Below are 22255 nucleotides of genomic sequence, written 5' to 3' on the forward strand. Positions count from 1 at the left end.
TGCTGATGTCAACATTGTGAACAGAGTGCCCCGTGGTGGCGGTGGGGTTATGGTAACTACCCTACTCAGGAACATTCCGTGTCATCTTGGTAAGCAACTCGTGTATATTTGGTCTTGTGTTTTAGGTTATTTGTCAGGCTGAAATGTGAATGTCTCCCAGTGTCTGGTGGAAAGCAGACAACCAGGTTATCCTCTAGGATTTATTCTGTTGCTTAGCTCGATTAGTCCTCCCTAGTCCGTGCCGATGACAAGCATACCCAAAACATGATGCAGCTACCACCACACTTGAAAATATGATGAGTGCCTCCCGGGTGGCGCAGTGATTAAGGGCGCTGTTGCCAGGTGCACGGTGTTTCCTCCGACACATTGGTGCGGCTGGCTTCCGGGTTGGATGCGCGCTGTGTTAAGAAGCAGTGCTGCTTGGTTGGGTTGTGTATCGGAGGACGCATGACTTTCAACCTTCGTCTCTCGCGAGCCCGTACGGGAGTTGTAGCGATGAGACAAGATAGTAGCTACTAAAAACAATTGGATACCACGAAATTGGGGAGAAAAAGGGGTTAAAAAATAAATAAATATTATGACGAGTGATACTCGGTGATGGGTTGTATTGGATTCAGGACATTTATTCTTTACAGTTTTACTTTGTCTTATTGCAACAACAAAACATGTATTCTGTTAGTATTGTGGAGTAACGACAATGTTGATCTATCCTCAGTTTTCTATAAAATCACAGACATTTAACCTTATATTGAACCGAGTTAGGAAGGACGCCTGTGTCTTTGTAGTGACTGGGTGTATTGACACACCATCCAAAGTGTAGTTAATAACTTCACCTTGCTCAAAGGGATATTCAATGTCTGCCTTTTATTACTAATAATCTCTCAAGGCTTCTTTCCCGAGGTATTGGAAAAACCTCCCTGGTTTTTGTGGTTGAATCTGTGTTTTAAATTCGCTGTTCCAATGAGGGACCTTACAGAGTGTGAATCCTTTCTGAAGGCACTCAATGATCAATAAAATCTAATCTACCAAACGTAGATTAACAACAAATGATGAGAAATAGTTCCGAGGGTAACGTTTTGTTCCACCAAAACCTTGAAGTACCCTCGAGAGAACAGACAACAACGCGCTTGTTGGCCTTCCAAGAGCTACTCTCTCCCTCTCTTCCCCACTCCCTCCCCCAGTCTCTCTCCCTCCCCAGTCTCTCTCCCTCCCCAGTCTCTCTCCCTCCCCAGTCTCTCTCCCTCCCCAGTCTCTCTTTCTCTCCCATCTCTCTCGTCTCTAATGAGAACACTTCAATGACCCGTCATTCAGTGCACAGCCCCACCTGTTTTGAGCCTCACAATTTTTGCCAAATTATTATTTATTTTTTAATAAAAAGATATGGGGGGGCTTCCCTGTTTTCGAGTCACATATCAGTTTGTAAACAATGTAAAAAAATATATATATATATCATTAATTAATAAAGCCGCATACAAACATTTGAGGAAGGCTCCCAGGTGTTTCAGCCCAACTCAGTGCTTTCTGTGGTGGCGGGGCTAGCCAGCAGAAAATATGGAGCGTTGCGCCGTGATTGGCTCAGTGTTCTGTCACTCATGGGGACACTACGTCACCACCAAGTCTAAGGGTAGAGCTAAAGAATTCAAGCCCCCTGGGCGCTGCCAAGAAGGCTCAAGGTCATTGACGACGACAGAGAAAATAATGTCAAATCACATTATATTTGATTGGACCGATCATGTCAACATCATACTTTGAAAATCTTAGCTAGCAGTCGTCATCATGAATCAAGTCGACAATCTACTGGCAAATCATTATTAATCCTTATTCATATGATGATAAATAATGAAGAGAAATTATAGATAAAACGTATTGATCATTGGACAAACATTACATTGGACAAACATGAAAATCTCAAATTCAACAATGAGTGGTTTGGAAGGAATGGGTGGCAGTGGCTAACTGCAAACATTGTAACTGGGAAGTCGGGAATGAACGAGCTCAGACTGAGAAAATACATTGTGAACGGTCATCCAACTCAGAATTGTAAATCTGGCCTCTGTCTTTCTTCGATGACAAAATTTGCCCACAAAAGGACCGCCGAGCCACTTCCTGTTCAAGTGACAACACAAGGTGAGTCCAGAAATTTCTTGTATGTAGCTGCATAAATGATGTAATATGCCAGGGAGATATGTATACTGTAGCTAAGAAAGTAATACTAAGTGTATGTTGTGTTGTAAGCTGTGCCTCACCCTAATAATTTAGTCTATTTTCACCTCTTAATTTCACCTACTGTTCTGACTTGGTGGTGCACATGTAGCCTATAACCTATTTTAGAGAAATGTAATCTAATATTGTAAGAGCTTTAACTGTCTCCTTATATGCCCCCTTTATTTATCTTACGGTTCTGACTTGGTGTACAGGGAGAATACTGTAGGAACGGCCCATGTTCTGAATTCTGTCACTGTACATTTCAAAAGTGCTGAACAAATAGTTATATTGACTGCGTCCGTCCTAGCTCGCTAATTAATGTCTTAATCTAAATTATGGATAGCCTCTTATGCGCTTGTCGTCCCCTTATGCCATAGTTTGTACATCTCAGTTGTCAGTAGAAACCACATTTGTTTAAGCAAGTCAGCCATATCAGCTAGTATTTCTAAAAAGACAGTAAATGAGGCTGAATGAACTGTTTCCCTGCCAGACAAGGTTCTGCTGATATCCAGGTATAGCAGTGGTAAGGTGTTGGGACTCTGCTGATAGTCAGGTATAGCAGTGGTAAGGTGTTGGGACTCTGCTGATAGCCAGGTGTAGCAGTGGTAAGGTGTTGGGACTCTGCTGATAGCCAGGTGTAGCAGTGGTAAGGTGTTGGGACTCTGCTGATAGTCAGGTGTAGCAGTGGTAAGATGTTGGGACTCTGCTGATAGCCAGGTGTAGCAGTGGTAAGGTCTCTGCTGATAGCCAGGTGTAGCAGTGGTAAGGTGTTGGGACTCTGCTGATAGTCAGGTGTAGCAGTGGTAAGGTGTTGGGACTCTGCTGATAGTCAGGTGTAGCAGTGGTAAGGTGTTGGGACTCTGCTGATAGCCAGGTGTAGCAGTGGTCAGGTGTTGGGACTCTGCTGATAGCCAGGTGTAGCAGTGGTAATATGTTGGGACTCTGCTGATAGCCAGGTGTAGCAGTGGTAAGGTGTTGGGACTCTGCTGATAGTCAGGTGTAGCAGTGGTAAGATGTTGGGACTCTGCTGATAGCCAGGTGTAGCAGTGGTAAGGTGTTGGGACTCTGCTGATAGACAGGTGTAGCAGTGGTAAGGTCTCTGCTGATAGCCAGGTGTAGCAGTGGTAAGGTGTTGGGACTCTGCTGATATCCAGGTGTAGCAGTGGTAAGGTCTCTGCTGATAGACAGGTGTAGCAGTGGTAAGGTCTCTGCTGATAGCCAGGTGTAGCAGTGGTAAGGTGTTGGGACTCTGCTGATAGCCAGGTGTAGCAGTGGTAAGGTGTTGGGACTCTGCTGATAGCCAGGTGTAGCAGTGGTAAGGTGTCGGGACTCTGCTGATAGCCAGGTGTAGCAGTGGTAAGGTGTTGGGACTCTGCTGATAGCCAGGTGTAGCAGTGGTCAGGTGTTGGGACTCTGCTGATATCCAGGTGTAGCAGTGGTAAGGTCTTGGGACTCTGCTGATAGACAGGTGTAGCAGTGGTAAGGTCTCTTCTGATAGCCAGGTGTAGCAGTGGTAAGCTGTTGGGACTCTGCTGATAGCCAGGTGTAGCAGTGGTAAGGTGTTGGGACTCTGCTGATAGCCAGGTGTAACAGTGGTAAGGTGTTGGGACTCTGCTGATATCCAGGTGTAGCAGTGGTAAGGTGTTGGGACTCTGCTGATTGCCAGGTGTAGCAGTGGTAAGGTGTTGGGACTCTGCTGATAGCCAGGTGTAGCAGTGGTAAGGTGTTGGGACTCTGCTGATAGTCAGGTGTATCAGTGGTAAGGTGTTGGGACTCTGCTGATAGTCAGGTGTAGCAGTGGTAAGGTGTTGGGACTCTGCTGATAGCCAGGTGTAGCAGTGGTAAGGTGTTGGGACTCTGCTGATAGCCAGGTGTAGCAGTGGTAAGGTGTCGGGACTCTGCTGATAGCCAGGTGTAGCAGTGGTAAGGTGTTGGGTCTCTGCTGATAGTCAGGTGTAGCAGTGGTAAGATGTTGGGACTCTGCTGATAGCCAGGTGTAGCAGTGGTAAGGTCTCTGCTGATAGCCAGGTGTAGCAGTGGTAAGGTGTTGGGACTCTGCTGATAGTCAGGTGTAGCAGTGGTAAGATGTTGGGACTCTGCTGATATCCAGGTGTAGCAGTGGTCAGGTGTTGGGACTCTGCTGATAGCCAGGTGTAGCAGTGGTAATATGTTGGGACTCTGCTGATAGCCAGGTGTAGCAGTGGTAAGGTGTTGGGACTCTGCTGATAGTCAGGTGTAGCAGTGGTAAGATGTTGGGACTCTGCTGATAGCCAGGTGTAGCAGTGGTAAGGTGTTGGGACTGCTGATAGACAGGTGTAGCAGTGGTAAGGTCTCTGCTGATAGCCAGGTGTAGCAGTGGTAAGGTGTTGGGACTCTGCTGATATCCAGGTGTAGCAGTGGTAAGGTCTCTGCTGATAGACAGGTGTAGCAGTGGTAAGGTCTCTGCTGATAGCCAGGTGTAGCAGTGGTAAGGTGTTGGGACTCTGCTGATAGCCAGGTGTAGCAGTGGTCAGGTGTTGGGACTCTGCTGATATCCAGGTGTAGCAGTGGTAAGGTGTTGGGACTCTGCTGATAGACAGGTGTAGCAGTGGTAAGGTCTCTGCTGATAGCCAGGTGTAGCAGTGGTAAGGTGTTGGGACTCTGCTGATAGCCAGGTGTAACAGTGGTAAGGTGTTGGGACTCTGCTGATAGCCAGGTGTAGCAGTGGTAAGGTGTTGGGACTCTGCTGATTGCCAGGTGTAGCAGTGGTAAGGTGTTGGGACTCTGCTGATAGCCAGGTGTAGCAGTGGTAAGGTGTTGGGACTCTGCTGATAGTCAGGTGTATCAGTGGTAAGGTGTTGGGACTCTGCTGATAGTCAGGTGTAGCAGTGGTAAGGTGTTGGGACTCTGCTGATAGCCAGGTGTAGCAGTGGTAAGGTCTCTGCTGATAGCCAGGTGTAGCAGTGGTAAGATGTTGGGACTCTGCTGATATCCAGGTGTAGCAGTGGTAAGGTGTTGGGACTCTGCTGATATCCAGGTGTAGCAGTGGTAAGGTGTTGGGACTCTGCTGATAGCCAGGTGTAGCAGTGGTAAGATGTTGGGACTCTGCTGATAGCCAGGTGTAGCAGTGGTAAGGTGTTGGGACTCTGCTGATAGTCAGGTGTAGCAGTGGTAAGATGTTGGGACTCTGCTGATAGCCAGGTGTAGCAGTGGTAAGATGTTGGGACTCTGCTGATAGCCAGGTGTAGCAGTGGTAAGGTGGTGGGACTGCTGTTGGGACTCTGCTGTTGGGACAGCTTTATGTAGGCCCTAACAGGTTGTGGGCACCTTTTGTCACCGTTATAGTGCAAATAATGTATTGTGTTGTGGCTTTGCTGTGAACTTTTGTGTACCTTAGATCTGAAAATCCGATTAAAATGGTTAAAATGACGAGCGTTGTTGAAAAAGAAGAGCAACCTTCCCACTAGCCATGATTGGCTGAGATAATGAGTGGGCTGGACATTCCCGAGAGAGGAGTATGGATTGAAGCTTAGAAGCTCGTCAGTCTGTGTTGGTAATCCAATCAAACTCAGCTTTTTATTAAATGTATTTTGTAGTGGAGCTGCATAAGTGTTGCTCTCCACTTTCTGGGAGGGGGGGGGGGGGGGGGGGGGGGGGGGGGGGAATCACATTTTGAAATCAGTGGAATTAAAGTATGATAGCTACAGAAAACACCTGTCTCCCCGAGTTACATCTTCAAAACGAGGGGCAAATGTGGCATGGCATTCCTGACAGGGAGACGCGTCAATGCGCGATGCTGTATACAGCTAGATAGTCTAGCGTCAGCTAGCTAGCTACATTTTCACATTTTGACAGAAAGTGTTCTCATTTCAAGCTAAAAGCGAACTGTTAACTACCTAGCTAACGCTAGCTAGCTGGCAGGCTCCCTAGCTGATGTTATTATTTGTTTCCCAGAGCCGTTTGCTTTTCTAGTTAAGAGCCTAATGTTGGCTAGCTAACATTGGACATGGTTGGTTAGCTCCCAGCACTGTGGCATTGTTGGCACTGTTTATTGTTTAACTAGCTAACGTTGGCTGGCTGGCTCGTTAGCTAACGTTACGTGACGCGTTTGACGCGTGTCCAACACCCGTTTGATGCGTGTCCAACACCCGTTAATTATGGCCGGTGTCAGTAAACTAAAGATTAGGGTGAGGGTGTGAACGATGCTGAATGAGTTTAGACAAAGAAGACCTCTTCACTAGATACCAAAACATTCAAAAGGCAATTTTCTCAAAAGTTGGATGACAAGTTCATCAACTTTCAAAGCAGAATCTCTTTCCCATTGTTCCTCAAATGCAGTGTATGATAAAAGTAGAGACTCAGCTACCATATGGTTTATCTAATGTAAACACAATTTCAAATGTTGCTACATAAAACCGAATCCAGGTGGTGAGTCACATATGAGGAATAGGGTGCAATTTGGGACACCAAGGAGCATTTTTAGAGCCAAGAACATGAGAAAACTTCAGAGAACAAAATGTATACCTTCTCTGGTGAGTTTGGGATGGAAGGATGATAGAGGAAGGGATTGAGGGAGGGAATGTTCTAGAAAGATATGGGAAGGATGAGAAACAGGGTTGGAACGAGGGATAGACAGAGGGATATAGAAGACAGGAAGTGAAGAAATGGGTCTGAACACAATAATGGAGGGATGGAGGGAGGAAATGTTATAGAGAGAGATCTGGGGAGAATGAGAAACAGGGTTGGAAAGAGGGATGCAGACAGCGAGGAGGAGTGGAAGGAGAGAAAAGGAGACTAGACCTATGTCTGTCAGTCAGGGGAGGGGAGGTAGTAGGAAAAATACAGCAAGTCAATGCAACTTGAGCAAGTCAACATCTAACATTAAAGAAGTCTTGAGGTACTGCTCGCCTGTGGTAGAGTACCTTATGATAAGCTGTAGACCACACTATCTACCAAGAGAGTTCCCATCTGTATTATAGTTAGCCGTCTATTTACCACCACAAAGCGAAGCTGTCACTAAGACCGCTCTCAACCAACTCTATAAGGCCGTAAGCAAAGAAGAAAATGAAGCGGCGCTCCTAGTGGCCGGGGACTTTAATGCAGGCAACTTAAATCAGTTAAACCAATTTTTTTCAAGCATGTCACATGTGCAACCAGATAAGGAAAATAATCCTAGACCACCTTTACTCCACACAAAGCTCTCCCTCGCCCTCCACGACTGCGTAGTTTTCAAGCCCTGCCACATCCGACAAGCATCAGAGCTGGTGTAGTAGGATTCAATCTTAGTCCTGTATTGATGCTTTGCTTGTTTGATGGTTCGTCTGAGGGCATATACAAGTGTCCGGATTAGTCTTCCGCTCCTTGAATTCTCTAGTCTAGCTCGATGAAGATGTTACCTGTAGTTTTCTGGTTGGGATATGTACGTACGGTCACTGTGGGGACGGCGGCGTCGATGCACTCATTGATGAAGCCGATGACTGAGGTGGTGTACTCCTCAATGCCATTGGATGAATCCTGGAACATAGTCCAGTCTGTGCTAGCAAAACAGTCTTGTAGTTTAGCATCTGCGTCATCTGACCACTTCCGTATTGAGCGAGTCACTGGTGCTTCCTGCTTTAGTTTTCGCTTGTAAGCAGGAATCTGGAGGATAGATTTATGGTCAGATTTGCCAAATGGAGGGCGAGGGAGAGCTTTGTGTGGAGTAAAGGTGGTCTAGGATTATTTTCCTTATCTGGTTGCACATGTGACATGCTTGAAAAAATTTGGTTTAACTGATTTAAGTTAGCCTGCATTAAAGTCCCCGGCCACTAGGAGCGCCACTTCTGGGTGAGCATTTTCTTCTTTGCTTACGGCCTTATAGAGTTGGTTGAGAGCGGTCTTAGCGGTCTACATGTTTTAAGCAGACCACCATAGTCCCTGTGCCCAAGGAAGCAAAGGTAACCTGCCTAAATGATTACCGCCTCGTGTCACTCACGTTGGTAGCCATGGAGTGCTTTGAAAGGCTGGTCATGGCTCACATCAACAGCATCCCCCGGGACACCCGAGACCCACTCCAATTCGCATACCGCCCCAACAGATCCACAGATGACGCAGTCTCAAGCGCACTCTACAGCGCCCTTTCTCAACTGGACAAAAGGAACACATATGTGAGAATCAGCGTTCAACATAGCTTAGTGGTGAGCTTTGTGGGGACTAAGAACTCTGGGACTAAACACCCCACTCTTCAACTGGATCCTGGACTTCCTGACGGGACGCCCCCAGATGGTGAGGGTAGGCAACAACACATCTGCTGATCCTTAACACCGGGGTCCCTCATGGGTGTGTACTTACTCCCCTCCTGTATTCCCTGTTCACCCACGACTGCGTGGCCAAAAATGACTCCAAAACCATCATTAAGTTTGCTGAGGACACAACAGTGATAGGCCTGATCACTGACAACGATGAGACGGCCTATAGGGAGGAGGTCAGAGACCTGTCCATGTGGTGCAAGGACAACAACCTCTCCTTCAACGTGATCAAGAAAAAGGAGCTGATCGTGGACTACAGGAAAAGGAGGGCCAAACAGGCCCCCATTAACCGCGAAGGGGCTGAAGTGGAGCGGGTCGAGAGTTAAGTTCCTTGGGGTGACTCCAGTCAGCTTAACAATTAATAAAAATGGCCACCGGACAATTTACATTGACCCCCCCCCCCACCACCACCTTTCGTACACTTCTGCTACTCGTTGTTTATTATCTATGCAGTCACTTCACCCCCACCTACATGTACAAATTACCTAACCTGTACGCTGACTCGGCACCCCCTGTATGTAGCCTCCACGCTGACTCGGCACCCCTTGTATGTAGCCTCCACGCTGACTCGGCACCCCCTGTATGTAGCCTCCACGCTGACTCTGTACCGTAACACCCTGTATATAGCCTCCACATTGCCTCTGTACCCCCTGTATATAGCCTCCACATTGACTCTGTACCGGTACCCCCTGTATATAGCCTCCTCATTGACTCTGTACCGGTACCCTCTGTATATAGTCTCCACATTGACTCTGTACCGTAACACCCTGTATATAGTCTCCACATTGACTCTGTACCGGTACCCCCTGTATATAGCCTCCACATTGACTCTGTACTGGTACCCCCTGTATATAGCCTCCACATTGACTCTGTACTGGTACCCCCTGTATATAGCCTCCACACTGACTCTGTTCCGGTACCCCCTGTATATAGCCTCCACATTGACTCTGTACCGTAACACCCTGTATATAGCCTCCACATTGACTCTGTACCGTAACACCCTGTATATAGCCTCCACATTGACTCTGTACCGTAACACCCTGTATTTAGTCTCCACATTCACTCTGTACCGTAATACCCTGTATATAGCCTCCACATTGACTCTGTACCGTAATACCCTGTATATAGCCTCCACACTGACTCGGTGAGTAAAGAATTTCACGGTAAATCTACACTTATTCAGCGCACGTGACAAAATGAAGTTTGATTTTGGAGGTCAAATACAGCAAGTCAATACAACTTGACCATTTGACCCTCTCTAGCGGGTAGAAGGGTTGGCCGGGTCACTACACTGGTGGCATTGGGGCCGCTTTTGTTTAAGACAGCTGATGTTTCTGGACAATCAGCATAGACAGACAGACCCCATCCTGCCTATAGCTCTGTGGAATACCGTCCCTTAGCTGTTAAAAAGCAAGTTGGAAGACAATACCAGGCTTTCATGTACTGACCTAGAAACACCGCCAGCTTTGAACAGCACCGCCTTGGGACAGGAGGGGAAAAACACACAATAAGAAAAACACAGTGGAATGCTTTTTGGGGGGGTGGGGGGGGGGGGGGGTTGGAGTCATATAACAACCCCAGGGAAAGGGTCAATGGTCAGTCAAGGCTAGGGCAGAGGTTGGTGGGGAGTACGAGGAAATAACAGGGAGTTAAGAACAGGGCGACACAGGGGGTTAAGAACAGGGCGACACAGGGGGTTAAGAACAGGGCGACACAGGGGGTTAAGAACAGGGCGACACAGGGGGTTAAGAACAGGGCGAAACAGGGGGGTTAAGAACAGGGCGACACAGGGGGTTAAGAACAGGGCGACACAGGGGGTTAAGAACAGGAGGTTAAGAACAGGGCGACACAGGGGGTTAAGAACAGGGCGACACAGGGGGTTAAGAACAGGAGGTTAAGAACAGGGCGACACAGGGGGTTAAGAACAGGAGGTTAAGAACAGGGCGACACAGGGGGTTAAGAACAGGGCGACACAGGGGGTTAAGAACAGGGCGACACAGGGGGTTAAGAACAGGGCGACACAGGGGGTTAAGAACAGGAGGTTAAGAACAGGGCGACACACGGGGTTAAGAACGGGGCGACACAGGGGGTTAAGAACGGGGCGACACAGGGGGTTAAGAACGGGGCGACACAGGGGGTTAAGAACGGGCGACACAGGGGGTTAAGAACGGGGCGACACAGGGGGTTAAGAACGGGGCGACACAGGGGGTTAAGAACGGGGCGACACAGGGGGTTAAGAACAAGGCGACACAGGGGGTTAAGAACAGGGCGACACAGGGGGTTAAGAACAGGGCGACACAGGGGGGTTAAGAACAGGGCGACACAGGGGGTTAAGAACAGGGCGACACAGGGGGTTAAGAACAGGAGGTTAAGAACAGGGCGACACAGGGGGTTAAGAACAGGGCGACACAGGGGGTTAAGAACAGGAGGTTAAGAACAGGGTGACACAGGGGGTTAAGAACAGGGCGACACAGGGGGTTAAGAACAGGAGGTTAAGAACAGGGCGACACAGGGGGTTAAGAACAGGGCGACACAGTGGGGTTAAGAACAGGGCGAAACAGGGGGGTTAAGAACAGGGCGACACAGGGGGTTAAGAACAGGGCGACACAGGGGGTTAAGAACAGGAGGTTAAGAACAGGGCGACACAGGGGGTTAAGAACGGGGCTACACAGGGGGTTAAGAACGGGGCGACACGGGGTTAAGAACGGGGCGACACAGGGGGTTAAGAACGGGGCGACACAGGGGGTTAAGAACGGGGCGACACAGGGGGTTAAGAACGGGGCGACACAGGGGGTTAAGAACAAGGCGACACAGGGGGTTAAGAACAGGGCGACACAGGGGGTTAAGAACAGGGCGACACGGGGGGTTAAGAACAGGGCGACACGGGGGGTTAAGAACAGGGCAACAGGGGGTTAAGAACAGGGCGACACAGGGGGTTAAGAACAGGGCAACAGGGGGTTAAGAACAGGGCGACACAGGGGGTTAAGAACAGGGCAACACAGGGGGTTAAGAACAGGGCAACAGGGGGTTAAGAACAGGGCAACACAGGGGGATAAGAACAGGGCGACAGGGGGTTAAGAACAGGGCAACACAGGAGGTTAAGAACAGGGCGACACAGGGGGTTAAGAACAGGGCAACACAGGGGTTAAGAACAGGAGGTTAAGAACAGGGGGTTAAGAACAGGGCAACACAGGGGTTAAGAACAGGAGGTTAAGAACAGGGGGTTAAGAACAGGGCAACACAGGGGTTAAGAACAGGAGGTTAAGAACAGGGGGTTAAGAACAGGGCAACACAGGGGTTAAGAACAGGAGGTTAAGAACAGGGGGTTAAGAACAGGGCAACACAGGGGTTAAGAACAGGAGGTTAAGAACAGGGGGTTAAGAACAGGGCAACACAGGGGTTAAGAACAGGAGGTTAAGAACAGGGGGTTAAGAACAGGGCAACACAGGGGTTAAGAACAGGAGGTTAAGAACAGGGGGTTAAGAATAGGGCAACACAGGGGTTAAGAACAGGAGGTTAAGAACAGGGGGTTAAGAACAGGGCAACACAGGGGTTAAGAACAGGAGGTTAAGAACAGGGGGTTAAGAACAGGGCAACACAGGGGTTAAGAACAGGAGGTTAAGAACAGGGGGTTAAGAACAGGGCAACACAGGGGTTAAGAACAGGAGGTTAAGAACAGGGGGTTAAGAACAGGGCAACACAGGGGTTAAGAACAGGAGGTTAAGAACAGGGGGTTAAGAACAGGGCAACACAGGGGTTAAGAACAGGGGGTTAAGAACAGGGCAACACAGGGGCAGAAGGTAGTGACTCGGGTCATGCCTTTGTTTGAAAGGTTGTCAAAAAAGGGCGGCCTGGGACTGGAAGGAGATCACAGAAGAGGTGCCACCCTGCCCTTCTATCCTCTCCCTCCCTCCGCATTCTCTTTCCCTAGCCTTGACTAAGCCCTTACCCTTTTGTTCTCCCTCCCTCCGTAGTCTCTTTCCCTAGCCTTGACTGAGCCCTTACCCTTTTGTTCTCCCTCGGTCTCAAACTTGATGTACTCTTCCTGCCTTACCCTAGGCCAACTTCTCAGCCTGGCACGGGAAGAGGTTTTCTGCCTACCTCTGCCATCTCTTTCCGGCTCGGACCAACAGGTTCCGAGCCGGCTTCTACCCCCCCCCAAACCATAATGGGTAACCATTAATCTTAATGAATGGTTACCCAGACTAGCTTCACTAGCCCCATCTGTACACTACGTAGAGGGCTGTACGGTTAACCAAAACATTTGTACTTTTCAATACTAGTCCAATAAAAAGCATGAACTGGCAACACACCCAGATAAAATGTTTTAGTGTAGAGGTGCTGACTAACAGTGAATATTGTAAGCTACAAGAACAAAGAATAGACACAATGTATAAAACTCCCGGTAAAAAAATAAAATAAAAGTTTTGGCATCACAGTGTCTTCTGGAAATTAAATGAAAACAAGATTAACATCAACTATTATGCTAATCCTAATCATAACATCCAACTATGTTCAACATGATGTAAACTAATGCTAACCAGCCTACTATATTCAATAGGATGTTAGCTAATGCTAATGCTAACAATAGCCTACTATATTCAATAGGATGTAAACTAACGCTAATGCTAACAATAGCCTACTATATTCAATATGTAAACTAATGCTAATGCTAACAATAGCCTACTATATTCAATAGGATGTAAACTAACGCTAATGCTAACAATAGCCTACTATATTCAATATGTAAACTAATGCTAATGCTAACAATAGCCTACTATATTCAATAGGATGTAAACTAACGCTAATGCTAACAATAGCCTACTATATTCAATATGTAAACTAATGCAAATGCTAACCATAACCTACTATATTCAATATGCTGTAAACTAATGCTAACCATAACCTACTATATTCAATATGCTGAAAACTAATGCGAATGCTAACAGTAGCCTAATATATTCAATATGACAAACTATTGTCTTAATAGTATCACTCAATTCATTCTAAATCAACGTAATAATTATGACACACCCCTCATTGTCATTGGTTGCACTAAAATTGCACTGTTGTGTCTAAAGAACCAGGTTCAAGCATTCATGACATCACCCCGAATAAGACACAGTGATGGTGAAACACTGGTGTTGAAATCAAATCAAATTTATTTATATTTAAATGTATTTATATAGCCCTTCGTACATCAGCTGATATCTCAAAGTGCTGTACAGAAACCCAGCCTAAAACCCCCCCAAACAGCAAGCAATGTAAGCAAGATGTTCAAATGTTCATAAATGACCAGCATGGTCAATAATAATAATAATAAGGCAGAACAGTTGAAACTGGAGCAGCAGCACGGCCAGGTGGACTGGGGACAGCAAGGAGTCCTCATGTCAGGTAGTCCTGAGACATGGTCCTAATACATACCCAATACATGACTGGGAGTTTATACATAGTGTGTTTATATAACGAACAGCTTTTTCAATACCTAGAACATGAAAAACGGTTTGGGTACTAGAATGTTTGATACTATCTGTACTTCTGTCAAAATGTGTCTCGCGGATCAACAGTCTATCAGCACAGCCGGAAATGGAAGGGAACAGATTGTTTGTCATCTGTAGCCCCATGAAAATCAGCCAAAACTAGCTTAATAAATCAATGCACACGCTATTGTATTTGGCGTATTGACAAATAAAATTAGATTTGATTCCCCTTGTCTCGGCCCGCCCCTCAACCTCTCCCCCTGGTCTCGGCCCGCCCCTCAACCTCTCCCCCTGGTCTCGGCCCGCCCCTCAACCTCTCCCCCCTGGTCTCGGCCCGCCCGTCAACCTCTCCCCCCTGGTCTCGGCCCGCCCCTCAACCTCTCCCCCTGGTCTCGGCCCAACCATCGCCCTCTCCCCTCGCCCTCTCCCCTCGCCCTCTTCCGTGACGCCGTAGCCAGTATACACCTCAAAATTGTCCTAATTAATCTAAAATAACTACAGAAATCTACCATTAATCTTGATGTTGTTGCCGAGGAGATCTTTTAATACACTTAACGAAGTTGTTTGGTGCATATTTCTCAAGGGGTGAAGTGGAGTTGTACGATTACTGCTGCCAAACAGGAGAATGCCCTCAGTCCTGGCACATTGTCTCAGTCCTGGCACAGGAAAGGGGGGGGGGGGGGTTCTCAAGGGGCTAACAGAAGCTTCAAAGGAGGGAGCAGATGGAGAAGTGAAGGGCATGAGAGACAATGTTGGAGGGGTCACCAAGTAGACCAAGGTTTTGATATCGTATCGATCACCGTTTTGATTCATATCGATCACCGTTTCATATCGATCACCGTTTCATATCGATCACCGTTTCATATCGATCACCGTTTCATATCGTATTGATCACCGTTTCACATTGTATTTTATTGTCGTGCTACTGTAATCAGGGCACCCTTCTGAATGAGATCCTGGTCTCAATGGGTTTTCCCCTGAAAAAAAACACACACACACACACTAAGGCACACAAACAATCCCCCACTCCCCCCCCAGAGACACGCACACAAACAAACCCCAAACAAGTACCTCATCTTCATCCTCCTCATCCTCTACATCCAGTACTCCAGAGTCTTGTTCAGACATTGGGCTGCTGCCCTGTCCGTCAATGTCAGTCCCCGCCCCTAGTCCTGCCTCCTTCCTCAGCCGTCGACCAACCGCAGCTCTCTGTTGGAGTGACACAGCGCTGTCCAGAGAGCGCTGGACCTGGGCCTGGTAAACACACACACACACACGTACATGAAACACACACACACAACAATCTTCAAGAGACAAAACAGTTGACAGATTGCATCACCCATCATCCTCTATTCCATTTCTCCTCAAAACAAAGCACCATCCTACACTCTTCCCAATCCCAATTCCCTTCCCTTCTCTTTACCCCCCCCCCCCCCCCCCCCCCCACCCCCTCTTCAATTCCAATAGTTCTCTTTATACAGACCAAGGTTCAGCTGATCCTTAGAGAAGGAACAGAGACGGGTAGAAAGCCCTGAATAGGTTGGAGAAATGTACAGCTAAACAGAGGAAGAATGCGCTCACTCTTCGTTTAAGAAGCTCCTATGTCGTAGCCCACGTCACGGTCCACGTCAAGGCTTTTTTGTCAACGTTAGAAGTTTGCTAATTAAAGTAACTTCAATTGACTGTGAGTGTCCACAAGGGTGTTCCCATGGTTAAGAGGGGTAGACTCCGTCTCTTTATCTCTCTCTCTCAGTCGCCCTCGCTCGCACAGAACCAAGTCATTAAGCCCTGTCAAGTGGTTAAATAGGTAGGAACCTTTTGTTTGGTTCCTCTTTGTTTCCTAGAAGGACCGAGTTCGGCGTTGCACTTCAACCTAACCTCGAGTGTGTGGATGTGCGTCAGAGAACGTTCGACAAGCGCCAGCTGCAGGTCAAACGGCGGACCACTAACCCTTCTGTGGTCAGATACTTAATGATGAGAACTAGAGTCCCCCTAGCTGGTTTCTGATTAGAGGTCGACCGATTAAATCGGAATGGCCGATTCATTTGGGCCGATTTCAAGTTTTCATAACAATCGGAAAATCTGTAATTTTGGACGCCGATTATACCGTTTTTTTTGTTTGTTACACATTTATTGAATCTTTATTCTTTGACAATTTTTTGGGCCTTCCTCTGACACCGATTAGTGTGTGTGTGTATATATATATATATATATATATATATTATTTTTTGTACCTTTATTTAACTCGGCAAGTCAGTTAAAGAACAAATTCTTATTTACAATGACGGCCTAAGAAGGAACGGTGGGTTAACTGCCTCGTTCAGGGGCAGAACGACAGATTTTCACCTTGTCAGCAATCTTGCAACCTTACGGTGAACTAGTCCAGCGCTCGAACCACCTGCCTCACGAGGAGCCCGCCTGTTACGCGAATGCAGTGAGAAGCCAAGGTAAGTTGCTAGCTAGAATCAAACTTATCATATAAAAAACAATCAATCATTCATTCATAATCACTAGTTAACTACACATGGTTGATGATATTACTAGTTTATCTAGCGTGTCCTGCATTTTATATAATCGATGCGGTGCGCATTCGCGAAAAAGGACTGTCGTTGCTCCAACGTACCTAACCATAAACATCAAGGCCTTTCTTAAAATCAATACACAGAAGTATATATTTTTAAACCTGCATATTTAGCTAAAAGAAATCCAGGTTAGCGGACAATATTAACCAGGGGAAATTGTGTCATTTCTCTTGCGTTCATTGCACGCAGAGTCAGGGTATATGCAACAGTTTGGGCCGCCTGGCTCGTTGCGAACTAATTTGCCAGAATTGTACATAATTATGACACAACATTGAAGGTTGTGCAATGTAACAGGAATATTTAGACTTAGGGATGCCACCCGCTAGATAAAATACAGAACGGCTCCGTATTTCAAATCAAATCAAAATCAAATGTATTTATATAGCCCTTCGTACATCAGCTGATATCTCAAAGTGCTGTACAGAAACCCAGCCTGAAACCCCAAACAGCAAGCAATGCAGGTGTAGAAGCACTGAAAGAATAAACGTTTTGTTTTCAAAATGATAGTTTCCGGATTCGACCATATAAATGACCTAAGGCTCGTATTTCTGTGTGTTATCATGTTATAACTAAGTCTATGATTTGATAGAGCAGTCTGACTGAGCGATGGTAGGCATTCATTCAAACAGCACTTTCCTGCATTTTGCCAGCAGCTCTGCTGTTTACGACTTCAAGCCTATCAACTCCCGAGATTAGGCTGGCGTAACGATGTGATGTGAAATGGCTAGCTAGTGAGCAGGGTGCTATATGTTGTTGGAGAACCGAGAACTAGAGTCTCCTAGCTGGTTACTGATGAGGAGACAAGGGCAGGGGGAGGAGACTAGGGCCGGGGAAGGAGACTAGGGCCGGGGAAGGAGACTAGGGCCGGGGAAGGAGACTAGGGCCGGGGAAGGAGACTAGGGCCGGGGGGAGGAGACAAGGGCCGGGGGGAGGAGACAAGGGCCGGGGGGAGGAGACAAGGGCCGGGGGGAGGAGACAAGGGCCGGGGGGAGGAGACAAGGGCCGGGGGAGGAGACAAGGGCCGGGGGAGGAGACAAGGGCCGGGGGAGGAGACAAGGGCCGGGGGAGGAGACAAGGGCCGGGGGAGGAGACAAGGGCCGGGGGGAGGAGACAAGGGCCGGGGGGAGGAGACAAGGGCCGGGGGGAGGAGACAAGGGCCGGGGGAGGAGACAAGGGCCGGGGGAGGAGACAAGGGCCGGGGGAGGAGACAAGGGCCGGGGGATGATGGTAAAGGGGATAAGGATGGAATGAGTAAAAGTGGGACACCTGTCTGTCCTTTCTGACAGGGAATTATTTGTCAAATAAGGAGCTTTGAGAGACAAGACACTCATCACCCATGTGTGTGGTAACTTTATACAGGTCATAAATCTTGATCCACTTCATAGACAGAGAAATGCGGTTCCCATTGATGTGTGTGTGTGTGTGTGTGTGTGTGTGTCTGAAAATTCACCAGTGGAACTGAACTTTCTCCTACTGAACTTAGAGGAAAAAATAACAAACAGAGAGAGAGAGAACGGAGAGAGAGAGTGTGAGAGAACCGAGAGAGAGAACCGAGAGAGAGTGTGAGAGAAGCGAGAGAGTGTGAGAGAACAGAGAGAACCGAGAGAGAGGAGAGAACAGAGAGAGAACCGAGAGAGAGAGAGAGAGAGAGAACCGAGAGAGAGAGAGAGAACCGAGAGAGAGAGAGAGAACCGAGAGAGAGAGAACCGAGAGAGAGAGAGAGAACCGAGAGAGAGAGAGAGAGAGAACCGAGAGAGAGAGAGAGAGAGAGAACCGAGAGAGAGAGAGAGAGAGAGAACCGAGAGAGAGAGAGAGAGAGAGAACCGAGAGAGAGAGAGAGAACCGAGAGAGAGAGAGAGAGAGAACCGAGAGAGAGAGAGAGAGAGAACCGAGAGAGAGAGAGAGAGAGAACCGAGAGAGAGAGAGAGAGAGAGAACCGAGAGAGAGAGAGAGAGAGAGAACCGAGAGAGAGAGAGAGAGAGAGAACCGAGAGAGAGAGAGAGAACCGAGAGAGAGAGAGAGAGAGAACCGAGAGAGAGAGAGAGAGAGAACCGAGAGAGAGAGAGAGAGAGAACCGAGAGAGAGAGAGAGAACCGAGAGAGAGAGAGAGAACCGAGAGAGAGAGAGAGAACCGAGAGAGAGAGAGAGAACCGAGAGAGAGAGAGAGAGAGAACCGAGAGAGAGAGAGAGAACCGAGAGAGAGAGAGAGAGAGAACCGAGAGAGAGAGAGAGAACCGAGAGAGAGAACAGAGAGAGAACCGAGAGAGAGAGAGAGAGAGAGAACCGAGAGAGAGAGAGAGAACCGAGAGAGAGAGAGAGAACCGAGAGAGAGAGAGAGAGAACCGAGAGAGAGAGAGAGAGAGAGAACCGAGAGAGAGAGAGAACCGAGAGAGAGAGAGAGAACCGAGAGAGAGAGAGAGAACCGAGAGAGAGAACCGAGAGAGAGAGAGAGAGAGAGAACCGAGAGAGAGAGAGAGAACCGAGAGAGAGAACCGAGAGAGAGAGAGAGAACCGAGAGAACGAGAACCGAGAGAGAGAGAGAACCGAGAGAGAGAGAGAGAACCGAGAGAGAGAGAGAGAGAACCGAGAGAGAGAGAGAGAGAACCGAGAGAGAGAGAGAGAACCGAGAGAGAGAACCGAGAGAGAGAGAACCGAGAGAACGAGAACCGAGAGAGAGAGAGAACCGAGAGAGAGAGAGAGAACCGAGAGAGAGAGAGAGAGAACCGAGAGAGAGAGAGAGAGAGAGAGAGAGAGAACCGAGAGAGAGAGAGAGAGAGAACCGAGAGAGAGAGAGAGAGAACCGAGAGAGAGAGAGAGAGAGATCCGAGAGAGAGAGAGAGAGAGATCCGAGAGAGAGAGAGAGAGAGAGAACCGAGAGAGAGAGAGAGAGAGAGAACCGAGAGAGAGAGAGAGAGAGAGAACCGAGAGAGAGAGAGAGAGAGAGAACCGAGAGAGAGAGAGAGAGAGAGAACCGAGAGAGAGAGAGAGAGAGAGAACCGAGAGAGAGAGAGAGAGAGAGAACCGAGAGAGAGAGAGAGAGAGAACCGAGAGAGAGAGAGAGAGAGAACCGAGAGAGAGAGAGAGAACCGAGAGAGAGAGAGAGAGAGAACCGAGAGAGAGAGAGAGAGAGAACCGAGAGAGAGAACCGAGAGAGAGAACCGAGAGAGAGAGAGAGAGAACCGAGAGAGAGAGAACCGAGAGAGAGAGAGAGAGAACCGAGAGAGAGAGAGAGAACCGAGAGAGAGAGAGAGAACCGAGAGAGAGAACCGAGAGAACCGAGAGAGAGAACAGAGAGAGAGAGAGAACCGAGAGAGAGAGAGAGAACCGAGAGAGAGAGAGAGAACCGAGAGAGAGAGAGAGAGAACCGAGAGAGAGAGAGAGAGAACCGAGAGAGAGAGAGAGAGAACCGAGAGAGAGAGAGAGAACCGAGAGAGAGAGAGAGAACCGAGAGAGAGAACCGAGAGAGAGAGAGAGAGAGAGAGAGAACCGAGAGAGAGAGAGAGAACCGAGAGAGAGAACCGAGAGAGAGAGAGAGAGAACCGAGAGAACGAGAACCGAGAGAGAGAGAGAACCGAGAGAGAGAGAGAGAACCGAGAGAGAGAGAGAGAGAACCGAGAGAGAGAGAGAGAACCGAGAGAGAGAGCGAGAACCGAGAGAGAGAACCGAGAGAGAGAGAGAGAGAACCGAGAGAGAGAGAGAGAACCGAGAGAGAGAGAGAGAGAACCGAGAGAGAGAGAGAGAGAACCGAGAGAGAGAGAGAGAACCGAGAGAGAGAGAGAGAACCAGAATGAAGAGATGAATATAGAATGAAAGAAAGACAGAGTCACTGCATGACAGAGAGATGAAATTTGAGGAGAGGAGGAGAGGATACCTTCCAGGAGAAGGACAAGGAGATGACAGAACTGATGAAGACAAGCAACAACAACAAAAAAAAAAGAGGAATTAAAGAGCAAGTGAGTGAACGGAAAAGACCTGAGCATAATTTGGACATGAGTGTTCCAGTTGGATCCCCCGTTCCCTCCTCCCTCTGAACCCCCGCCCCTCCCACCCTCCACCCTTCTCTCCTCCTAGCAGACAATAGCCCCATTATGAGAAGGCCTAAATGGACACTACTATTTATTTTCAGAGGCTACGTTCCAAATGACACCTTACGTCCTAATTAGTGCACTACTTTTAGACCAGGGCTGGCACCCTATTCCCTATATAGTGCACTACTTTTAGACCAGGGATGGCACCCTATCCCCTATATAGTGCACTACTTTAGACCAGGACTGGCACCCTATTCCCTATATAGTGCACTACTTTTAGACCAGGGATGGCACCCTATTCCCTATATAGTGCACTACTTTTAGACCAGGGATGGCACCCTATTCCCTATATAGTGCACTACTTTAGACCAGGGATGGCACCCTATTCCCTATATAGTGCACTACTTTAGACCAGGGCCCTATGGGGTAGTTAGAGGAATTAAAACAATTACAGAAAATCAGAGTCAGTCCATCCATCCCTATGTGTGTGTGTGTGTATGTGTAGTGTGTGTGTGTGTGTGTGTGTATGAACAAGCTACTGCTATTAGTGGTCTGGTATGATGGGGAACTGATGGACTGACAGGAGAGCGGACAGATGGTGAAGGAATGGAGAGGTAGAGGAGAAAAGAAGAGAAGAAAGAAGAATAGCCCCAAAGAAAAGAGAGAGTGGCCTCAAACACACACACACACACACACACACACACACACGCCAGAGAAAAGGGAGAGCGTAGTCCCAGACATATGGAATCAAGCCTTTCTATTTGAGCCATTCTGAGGTTACTGGAGTTTAACGGTTGGTCTCCAACCACAGCCAAGATTCCACTACAGTTACAGGTCCATCCCAAATGGCACCCTATTTCCTATATAGTGCACTACTTTAGACCAGGGCTGGCACCCTATTCCCTATATAGTGCACTACTTTAGACCAGGGCCCTATTCCCTATATAGTGCACTACTTTAGACCAGGGCCCTATTCCCTATATAGTGCACTACTTTAGACCAGGACCCTATTTCCTATATAGTGCACTACTTTAGACCAGGACCCTATTCCCTATATAGTGCACTACTTTAGACCAGGACCCTATTTCCTATATAGTGCACTACTTTAGACCAGGACCCTATTCCCTATATAGTGCACTACTTTAGACCAGGGCCCTATTCCCTATATAGTGCACTACTTTAGACCAGGGCCCTATTCCCTATATAGTGCACTACTTTAGACCAGGGCTGGCACCCTATTATATTGTAAAGCAGCCCTCTAAGTGGTTCAGGATGTGTGTGTGTGTGTGTTGAACAGGGTCTAATGGTTCAGGATGTGTGTGTGTGTGTGTGTTGAACAGGTTCTAATGGTTCAGGGTGTGTGTGTGTGTGTGTGTGTGTGTGTGTGTGTGTGTGTGTGTTGAACAGGGTCTAATGGTTCAGGATGTGTGTGTGTGTGTGTGTGTGTGTGTGTGTGTGTGTATATGTTGAACAGGGTCTAATGGTTCAGGATGTGTGTGTGTGTGTGTGTTGAACAGGGTCTAGTGGTTCAGGATGTGTGTGTGTGTGTGTGTGTGTGTGTGTGTGTGTGTGTGTGTGTGTGTGTGTGTGTGTGTATGTTGAACAGGGTCTAATGGTTCAGGATGTGTGTGTGTTGAACAGGGTCTCTAGTGGTTCAGGATGTGTGTGTGTGTGTGTGTGTTGAACAGGGTCTA

The 22255-nt window shown here is 47.9% G+C and overlaps 1 protein-coding gene across 4 annotated transcripts in view; it reads right to left on the reverse strand.

Annotated features, from left to right (window-relative positions):
* The window catches only part of exoc6b (exocyst complex component 6B), a gene marked incomplete at its 5' end in the record, with an annotated part of 123919 nt that overhangs the window by 99399 nt on the left and 2265 nt on the right, over positions 1-22255 (reverse strand). For all 4 annotated transcript variants that reach the window (XM_036987180.1, XM_036987179.1, XM_036987178.1 and 1 more), the window contains 1 exon segment: positions 15023-15205. In XM_036987180.1, the coding sequence (XP_036843075.1) occupies positions 15023-15205 (183 nt within the window).

This window comes from Oncorhynchus mykiss, chromosome 9 (genome assembly GCF_013265735.2).
Source record: "Oncorhynchus mykiss isolate Arlee chromosome 9, USDA_OmykA_1.1, whole genome shotgun sequence".
Lineage (NCBI taxonomy): Eukaryota > Metazoa > Chordata > Actinopteri > Salmoniformes > Salmonidae > Oncorhynchus > Oncorhynchus mykiss.